General features: G+C 43.0%; 1 protein-coding gene across 1 annotated transcript in view; it reads right to left on the bottom strand.

The window, feature by feature from the left end:
- Msh2 (mutS homolog 2) overlaps positions 1 to 10,669 on the bottom strand; it is a 55,391-nt gene that overhangs the window by 23,006 nt on the left and 21,716 nt on the right. The window contains exon 8 of the mRNA XM_013348977.1: positions 3,477 to 3,586. Within this exon, the coding sequence (XP_013204431.1) occupies positions 3,477 to 3,586 (110 nt within the window). The remainder of the gene's footprint in view (positions 1 to 3,476; positions 3,587 to 10,669) is intronic.

Here is a 10,669-nt window from a genome sequence, read left to right as displayed (position 1 = left end):
AGTGGGTGAAGAACGTTTGAAAATGGGCACAGATCAAGCAGATCAACATTCATCTAAATAAATGATAAAGGAAATAAACCAAATTGAGTAAATCATTCCTTCTTAAACCTGTGGAATGCATTCATTTAAAGAGGAACATTGAAGGGAAGTAAAATGTTAAACACTTAATAAACCTCCAGACACGCCATGGCCACTCCCCCACCACACAAATAAAAGGCGACTGGAGAAATGGCTCAGTGGCTAAGAGTACTCGTGTCTTCCAGAGTTCCCAGTAACCACAGCAGGTGGCTCACAACCACCTGAAACTCTGGCTCCAAGGGATCCATGTCCTCTTCTGACTTTCCTGGACACCTGCACACAATACACTCAAAGTAAAAACAACAATAAGAGGGTACAAAATTGGTAATGTTTGAAAATAATGAAAGAGAAAGACAACTCAAAAGAATTTTTTTTTGAGTCTTAAGTTCTCCAAACAGCTGAACTCCAGGGAGAGAGAAATGCTGGGGGAGGCATGAACATTTAGTCAGAGAACATATCTTCAACAAGTACAGCAGCATCTTTAAAAATAATCACTGGGGTCGGGAAGACAGCTCAGAAATCAAGGTGTTTGTTGCCGAGCCTGACACCCTGAGTTTGAGTTGCAGGACACACATAAAAACCAATTCCCTGGGCTGGAGAGATGGCTCAGTGGTTAAGAGCATTGCGTGCTCTTCCAAAGGACCCGAGTTCGATTCCCAGCAACCACGTGGTGGCTCACAACCATCTGTAATGAGGTCTGGTGTCCTCTTCTGGCCTACAGACATATATGCAAACAGAATAGTGTGTCCATAATAAACAAATAGATATTTAAAAAAAAAAAAGAAAACTAATTCCCTCAAATTGTCCTCTGATCTCTACACCTGCATGCACACACAATATATATAATGTATAATTAGCTAAATAATAAGGTCAAGCCAGTAAACATTCCAGCACGGATACAAGGGGTGCATGAAGCTCCCCAATAAATGAAGCACTACCGACAATCACAGCTACTCAGAGGAAAGGGAAAGTCATTTGTCTTCTGGTGTGGCCTTTGGTAGGTCGCCACTGGATGGCGCCACACTCACGAGCATGTAGGCAGAACTAACTAGATAGCAGAAGACATGGGGTGGAGAGCCAGGGCAAATGGAAAGACTTGAATTGGATTATGTTTAAGATAAATAGTATACATGGTCAAAATTGTCAAAAAAAAATCTTAAGAATTGATATAATTCACTAAAATACCAATAAAGGAAAAGTGTTTAGTTCTGTGAAAAATCAATGCCTTCTTGAAATCTTGGCTTAGGATAATTTTGATCTACATTTATTTCAAAAGTAGGAAAAAAAAGAGGACTTATGGAAAGCAGCCACAGAAACACTTAGAAAGCTGGCAGGGAGGAGCACACAGCACACTGAGTAAATGAAGGCTCCTTCATCGCATGAACTCCTAAGAGCACAGCTGGAAAACAGTGAGGCTTTCAAAGATTACATAGGGAAGTTGAAGAGTCCCGAGAGGATTTCTCAAAATGGTTCTAAAAATGTAATTTAAATGCCTAAAATCATCACAAATATCTGTGTTAACGGTGAAAGCTTGAATTTGCCTTATAACCTGGGATAAGGTTAGAGGCGTGGACATGGACACAGTAAGTTCCCGAGTGCAAACGGTGAGGTCCTCCAGTTACAGTGACTGGGCACAGCAGTCCTTCGCCCGTCTGGAGGAAGCCAACACTGTAAGCAACTGTGCTTAGCTCAGGCAATCATCACCATTACTCCACACAACCACTGCTTCAAACAGCCCCATCATGGTGCATGGCAGGGCTCGGGATGCCGGCTCACCAAAAAGGAAACTGGCTTTGATTAAATTAAAATCATAGAGTTCAAGAAACCAGGGTCTCACTGGATCTAGCAATTCTAATTAAAATCTATCCTATCTTAGCCTTTTAAAACTACAATTGCTACTTTACTCTTTTTAGAATATGGCCTCACACCTGCATACACACATAAATACTAATAACAAACATAACCTAATACGACCAAAATAAATCAACATCACAGGGCAAATTATTAACTCAAATAAATCTACAAGTACTAAGAACCATAGACTAACAATTTAGCCAACCAAATCATTACCTGCATTACCTGAATATCAATAATTTGAGTACAAATTTCTTGCATGGTCAATTAATTGGAAATTTAGCTTAGGTCTTTGGGGGCGGGGGTTCTGTAGCTTTGGAGCCTATTCTGGAACTCATTCTGTAGATCAGGCTGGCCTTGAACTCACAGAGATCCACCTGCCTCTGCCTCCCCAGTGCTGGGATTAAAGACGTGAGCCAGCACTGCCCAGGTTTTTTTATTTTTTGTTTGAGGTTTTTGTTTTTAAGTTTAGAAAAGTTTCAAGATGGACAGTGCGTTGCATGCCTGTACTCCCAGCACTTAAAATGAAAGGCCAGGAGAACTGCCTTGAGTTGGAGACCAGCCTTGGCCAGAGGGAACATAAGATTCTATCTCCAAACACCCAAAGAAGGGCTGGAGAGATGATCAGTGGTTAAGAGCACCTGACACTCTTGCAGAGGATCCAGGCTCGGTTCCCAGCACCGCATGGCAACTCACAATCATCTACATCTAGTCCAGGCAATCTCTCTGGCTTTTGTGGGGGCCAGAACGTACAGTGTAGACATGCATGCTGGCAAACACACACACATAATAAGTCTAAAAAAAAAAAAACACTCATGCACATTTTAAGCACAAATTAACCTCACCTCCCAAAAACAACTTCTCTACAGGAAAAACAGAAACGTTTTCGTTTATCCCTAACTTCTACTTTTTGAGACAATCTTACATTATAGTCCACGCTGCGTCTAAACTCAAACACCATGGCCAACTTCTCCAGCAACTAAAATCCCTTCTATCTTAGAATTAAAATATAATTCACTGAACATTCGGGGTCACTTCTTTCAGTGGTGCACCCTTTAATCCTGCACTCTGAGCCGAGGCAGGGGACACTGAGTCACCCCCGTGCCTGCCCCCACACACCCGACTCCTGCACCAGTACACGTACACACACGTACACACACACACACACACACACACACACACACACACACACACACACGCGCGCGCGCACGCGCGCGCGCGCGCAACAACCACTGCCGCAGCCTTTCTCTTCACTGAAGTGATTACTGGACTGGGCTGGATGGAGCACAGGGATAAGACACTTGCCCGCCACATTCAAGGCCTTGGGTTTGAGCCCCAGGTCGCCTATCGAACCCATTTCTTCCTTGTCTACCATTTAAATTTACATTGACTGGCTTCCAAAGGTGCCACACTTAAAAGCAAAAAAAAAAAAAAACCTCAAGAGAAATTAGACATTTTTTTCTCATTTGCTCTTTTTAGCTTTGTTTATGCTTATTTTCTTTTCCAAAAATATTTTGCTGTGGGATTAAATGTAAACTACATACCTGATCCATATCCAAAGTTGTTTCTATCATTTCTTGAAATTTTGAAAAATCAGAGCGAAGATCAGTAAGAGGAGTCACAAAAACTGCCGACAACAATGCCTGGTGTCTTCCTAAAACAAAGAAAAACAAAAATAAAGACAACAGCTCACAACAAAACTAAAATAATGAACACCATTTGAACCACAAAGCACAAACTGTGCAGGTCTCCAAACGTCATTCTGCTTTTATGTTTTAATCAAGATGAACACTGCATTCATTCTACAGACGCGGAAATACTGCGCAGCGCCCACGCCTCCTACGAATGCACCCTTCCTGCGTGTCTGTCGTCTCCTTCATAAGTGATGCAGAAACATTAATTACGACTAAATGAACACTGTTTCTTGCAGATCTAATAAGACAAAGTCAAAGCCATTAAAATAAGACCTCTAATTTCCATTTCTAATTTCCATTAACAACACGGTGTTCCAGTTAACAGGGGCTAAATCAAGTCAAGCATTTAAACCGAACTTGGATGTGTAAGAGTCACGCTGGAGAATTAAGAGAGGAGGGGAACAGGATCAACAGAGCTGGATGCCAGCCCCAAGCTTTCTGCCCTTTGGCTTTCTCATCTGCAACTTGGTGTCCCAAGCCTTCTTTCCCTATTGGTACAATGACGACCAGCCAGAGGACAGGTACGTGAACAGCACCCAGGCAGTGCTCCGCACTGAACAGTCACTGTACATGACCACTAGGAATAGGTTGGTGTGGAGTAATCCTTTCTGTACATGGTGTAAATATGTCACTATGATTGGTATAATAAACAAGCTGACTGGCCAATAGCTGGACAGGATAACAGCTGAACACTTTAGCGGGAAAGCCAAACTCAGAAGGATGGGATGAAGAAGGGCGGATCAGAAAGGACGCCAGCCAACTGCCAAGGAAGCAGGACATAAGGAAAATGAGGTAACAAGCCATGAACAACACGGCAAAGCACAGGTAAGAAATGTGGGTTAATCTAAGTGTAAGAGCTAGTAACAAGCCTGAGCTATCGGTCGAGCATTTATAAATAGCACTAAGCCTCTGTGTCAGCTATCTGGGAGCAGGCGGCCAGGGCAGGAAAACCCTATCTACAATTACTACTTGGGACACAAAGATTTTTTTCCTCCTCATCGCCAATAAATTCTTACAGGAATTCTGCAAGTGATCCCTGGCACACTGAATTTATTACCAAAGTAAAAATTTCAATTTCAGTAGCTCTTGAATGAGAATTATGAAAAGCTATCATGGAGTCATGTTTCATTATTAATCACAACAGCCTCTGACACACTGAGAAAATAGTACATACGTGTGAAACATTTAGACAGACTGTAAACAACACTTTGCCTACATAGTGTCTGTTGTGTTACAATGCCTGGCTCTTTATCCCCTTGGCTTAGAAACTACTGGTAAAAGGATGAATGGGAGCCAAGCAAAACAGTGATCCTGGATCAGAGAATGATTTTCTCCCCTACTTCATTAATGTCTTCAATGGGATACAGCAGTGTGACCCTGCAACCCAGCACTTTAGACCAAGGTGGGAGAATCCCAAGCTTTGAGGATGCCCAGACTACACTAAAAGAACAAAAACTACTCCCATCAAGAAGGAACCTTAGCAACAAAGATCTCGGGCGTTAGTTTAATGTCCACTTTGCTTTCTGCTATGTTAAGATGTGCAGACGAAGGGTACAAAAGGTCTGCCAATGCCTAAAAGAAAAAAAAGCCTAGCAACGAACACATGGGCAGAATTCTGACCCTTAATGCAAATGTATAATTTACTGAAACTGGACTGTAGAAATAGCAAACATCCTGCCATCTGGTAGGGTGGCATGTGCCTTTAACCTCAATACCCAGGAGGCAGAGGCAGGTAAATCACTGTGAATTCAAAGCCAACCCAGTCTACAGAGTGAGTTCCAGGCCAGCCACCAGGGCTGTTACAAAGAGCAACCATATCTTAAAAAAAACAATAACAAAACAAAAAAAGAAAAGAAAAAAGAATCTGTTTTTTTTTTTTGGGGGGGGGTGTTTTTTTAAAGTAAGTGCCTTTTGTTTTTATCTTAAGGAGAGAGAACCATGCTAGATTCCTACCATTCTTGGTCAGTGTCTGGTAACTAACCACTTCCCTTAGTTCACTCCTTACACACATCTAACCCTGTCAGCCTTAAATGCTTCCCTGGCCAGTACAATAGTTCCTCAGCCTCTCACATCTTAGAAGCTGGCTGTTTCATCATCCAAGTTCGATGTCAGAAAGTAATCTCTTTTGCTCACTCTGTCCCGACTGCTCTGAATTCATGGCATTCCTCCCTCCTGCCTCAGTTTATCAAGTTGGGATTACAGCTGTCAGGCACTACATATAACAATAGCAATTCCTTTCTTCAAAGTTTAAAACTTTAAGTATATGGGTTTTCTATGTGGTACCCCAGGAAGCCAGAAGAGGGCGTAAGATTCCCTGGAACTGGATTTACAGATGGCTATGAGCCACCAAGTAGGTGCTGGGAATCAAACCCGGGACCTCTAGAGGAGCAGCCAGTGCTCCTAAGTGCTGAGCTGTCTCTCCAGTCCTGATAGAGAAGCCAGACAGTAAGTGCATGCCTCTAATCCCAGCACTTAGAAGGCAGAGGCGGGTGGATCTCTGTGAGTTCAAGGCCAGCCTGGTCTACTGAACTAGTTCCAGGACAGCTAGGGCTGTTGAAACCCACCGCACCCCCCTACCAAAAATAAAAAAAATAAAAATCAGAGATGCCTTTGACTGCACCTAGCATTTCCCTAGTTTTCTTTATCATATTTTGCTATGCATTTGAAAGTCTCACTTATTTATTTCCTTATTATCTCTTCTACCCTTCCATTCTCAAGGACTCTCCACAAGAGAAAGGACCACAGCTGTCACTGTTACTCAGTCTTGTGGTACCATAAGCACAAAGCGGACAGTTGGTAGTCACCTGCTAAGAGGGTACAAGCACAGGAAACATGAAATAATCAAGCACTGGCCATTAACTTTGGCACTTACAGTTACCAAATAAGGATTGTGGATTTCAGAGATCATGCTGGGAACTGTAAGCTTCCTAAATGAATTGAAGTGTGAAGTGTCGGGGTGGAGAGAGGAACTGAAGACACCCATGCTTGCAGACGGGCAGAACACTGTGAAAATGGTGCATTAAGCAACCTAAAGAGGGCGCTGGAGAGATGGCTCAGAGGTTGGGAGCACTGGCTGCTCTTCCGGAGGTCCTGAGTTCAATTCCCAGCAACCACATGGTGGCTCACAACCATCTGTAATGAGATCTGGCACTGTATCCTGGAAAGTGTATATATAATAATTAAAAAAAAAAAAAAAGCAACCTAAAGAGGGGCTGGAGAGATGGTTCAGTGGTTAAGAGCATTGCTTGCTCTTCCAAAGGTCCTGAGTTCAATTCCCGGCAACCACATGGTGGCTCACAACCATCTGTAAAGAGGTCTGGTGCCCTCTTCTAGCCTGCAGATATGCACACAGACAGAATATTGTATACATAATAAATAAAATTAAAAAAAAAAAAAGCAATCTAAAGATTCAATGCATCTCCATCAAAATTGCAACAGCAGGGGGCTGTTGAGATGGGTCAATGGTTAGGAGCACTGGTTGTTCTTCCAGAGGATCAGGGTCCGAGCCCCAGCACCCACTGTCTGTGATTCCAGTTCCAAGGGATCTGACCACCTGTTTCTAACCTCAGTGAGCACCAGTCACGAACACGGTACATATACAGACACATGTATCCGTAACATATGTGTAAGCAAAACACAAACAAAATGAGACTTTCTAAGATAGTTGTAATATCTTAAACAAAAATCGAGGCTAAACTGGGCATGAAATAATCTGTACACCTAGCTGGTGAGCTGTTCAGCCTGCTGGAAATTTGTTCCTTTAGATTATACCAGCATTTCTGAGACCACTGTGAGGGTGGCCTAGTTTAGCACATCACTCTGCTGACAGAACTGGTCTGTGTGGACAGGTGCTGTGGGGGTTTGAATGTGACTGGCCCCATAATCTCACAGGGAGAAGCACTATTAGAAGCTATGGCTTTGGTGGAGTGGGTGTGGCCTTGTGGAAGAAGTGTGTCACTGTGGAGGCGGGCTTGGAGGCTTCCTATGCTCAGGATACTGCCAAGTGTCTCAGTCTACTTCCTGTTGCCTATGATCAAGATGTAGCCAGTACCACATCTACCTGTAAGCCATCATGCTCCCCACCATTATCATTAGCCATCATTATCCCCAGAGGATTAAACCTCTGAACTGTAAGGGAGTCAACCCCAATTGAACACTCTCCTTTATAAGAGTTGCTGTGGTCGTGGTGTCTCTTCACAGAAACAGGACAGTAACGAAGACAGGTGTCATTCCTTCCCTAACGCTCCATGGGACCCCAACTAAAGCTACGCAGCCACCTTCCCCGAGAGAGAGGTGCTCTTTTGTCAAGGGTGTTGAGCAGCTGTATCACCCTGCTAGAACCTCCAAATAAGTCAGCAAGTGCCTATTGCTCACAGAGAAAACTTTAATCCCACAAATCTACTTTCCGTACCGTTGCTGCCCCCTGCTGTCTGGGAATAGACATTACTTTCAAGGCTTTTTTTCTAGCACGACAGTTAAGCCTAGAATTAATCAAAACTAGAATCACAAGATGACAAGTTATATGTAATTTCTAGAAATAATATATGCTAATATATTTTAAAATCATAACTTTGCTCTAAAAATATTACACTTGTTTTATTCTCTTTTATTACAAATTAGTCTGTTTGGTTTTCTCTGTGAAACTAAGAAACTGTGCTCAACTTTTCAAAACTAACGGGGATAGAATTACCCACAGAACAAGAAACCAGGAACACAACAGAACAAGACGGCAGCAGAGAGTCTACCAGCTGAGGCTGCATCGGCTTGCCAGACTTAGCAGCAAATAGCTAACTCAGCAAATGCCAGCCTGGTCCCGTGTTCTAGGACAGAATTACGCACATGGGTGAAAAGAAGATGAAAAGCAGTGCAGGCTTTCAGAAACTCAAACAGGAAGAGAAAGAGAGACTGGTATCAAAAAGACACAAACAGACTTTGTATTGATTTAGCTTGGGTTTTGTTTATCTTTTGAGACAGGATCTCTTTACATAGTATTGGCTGTCTTAGAACTCACTCTGTAGACCAGGCTGGCCTAAAACTCAGATCCACCTCAATCACCTTAATATTGTTTGATGATCTAGTTGAAACCAGACAAACTGATATAAAATGGAAATCCAAATGCTACTCATTTATACGATGGGGAAAATGAGGTACAAGGAGCAGAAATTAGTCAGAGTATGGAAATTGGGACATCCCAAGAACTCTTTTTTTTTTTTTTTTTGGTTTTTTGAGACAGAATTTCTCTGTGGCGCCGGGCGGTGGTGGCGCATGCTTTTAATCCCAGCACTTGGGAGGCAGAGGCAGGCGGATCTTTGTGAGTTCGAGACCAGCCTGGTCTACAAGAGCTAGTTCCAGGACAGGCTCCAAAACCACAAGAGAAACCCTGTCTCGAAAAACCAAAAAAAAAAAAAAAAAGAATTTCTCTGTGGCTTGGAGCTTGTCCCGGAACTCGCTCTGTAGACCAGGCTAGCCTCGAACTCAGAGATCCACCTGCCTCTGCCTCTGCCTCCAGAGTGCTGGGATTAAAGGCTTGCCATTACTGCCTGGTCCCAAGAACTATTTTAAGTTTCTAAAGGTAAGATAAAATTTAATGTGTATTCTGTCATCATGAATCTGAATTTAAATCTATCTGGAAAAGAACCAAATCTTTCCATAATACTAAAGATCTACTTCATAATACTGGGACTCAAACCCTGTCAGGCACACAAACCCTCCACTACTGAGCCCCCAAGGGGTTTGTTTTAATAGTTCTGTGCAAGCCAGGCAAGCACTCTATAATTGAGCCACATCCCTTTGCCCCCAGAAAACATCTTAACAGTCCCCATTGTGCTCTGTGGCTGCAAAGAGCAAGATGTACACCCTAATAGCTCACGTTCCTGCTGGGCTGTTCCCTTCTCCTATAGCCAGCTACAACTGTACACACTGTCCTATGAGTCCAGCAACGGCACTGTTTAACCGCCTGCTACCATGAGACTAACCCATTAATAACAATAAACCCAGTAACATAACACTACTCTGTAACTGGGTCAAAGTACTAGAAACTGTGTGTGCTAGGCAAGTGCTTGACCACTGAACCACATCCCAAACTATATTTTACCTCCTTTTCTTGGAGATAGGTCTTCTTCTGTGGCTAGTCCAGGCTGGACTCAAACTCAGAAATCCACCTGCCTCTACCTCTTGAGTGCTGGATCTAAAGGCTTGCACACCATGTCTGGCCTACTTTCTGCTTGTTTAGGTGGTTGTTTTTTACGAGACAGGGTCTCGCTGGACAGCCCTGGCTGGCCAGAACTTGCTATGTAGAACAGTTTTGTCTCAAACTTACAGAGATGTGCCTGCCTCTTCTTCCCAAGTCCTGGACTGTCTGTTTGTTTAGCTATAGGAATCTCACTGAAATGCCCTGGCTGATTTTGAACTTACTCTGTAACCTAGGTAGGTCTAGTAGTTGCTATTTATTCTCCTGCCTAAGCTACACAGTAGCTGCGATACAGGACTGAGCCACCAGTCTTGGTGAACATTCATTTCAAAAAGGCCAATGTCATGTCTAACCCCCCAGTATTGCAATATACACACACAGAATGCTAAGTAGCAGACATTCCAAATTATCTCAAGACTTCCAGCTTCTGCCATAACGTACAGCGCAATGCAAACCTATGAGAAGCTCATCATCAGAGGGGGCACTAGACCTGCCTTTCATAAAGAACAGTCCATCTGCCCAGGATGCGAGAGTGAAGTAAAACAGGGTTGAGGAAAAGAAAAAAATTTAAAAAATAAATAAATAAATAAAACAAGAGTTGTGGCTAGAGAGATAGCTCAGCGGTTAAGAGCACTGACTGCTCTTCCAGAGGACCTGGGTTCAATTCCCAGCATCCACATGGCAGCTCACAACTATCTGTATCCAGTTCCAGAGGACCACACAGATACACATGCAGGTGAAACACCAATGCACATAAAGTTAAATAAATAATTAAAAAAAAAGGCAAAGTTGTCATTACCTTGGTATTTCTTCAGAGCCTGTAGGACACTGGGGAGCTGGTTCACACCCTGAT

Source organism: Microtus ochrogaster, chromosome 16, assembly GCF_000317375.1.
Source record: "Microtus ochrogaster isolate Prairie Vole_2 chromosome 16, MicOch1.0, whole genome shotgun sequence".
Classification (NCBI taxonomy): Eukaryota; Metazoa; Chordata; class Mammalia; order Rodentia; family Cricetidae; genus Microtus; species Microtus ochrogaster.
Note: the sequence above shows the minus strand (reverse complement) of the source record. Positions and strands in the feature narration are given on the sequence as shown.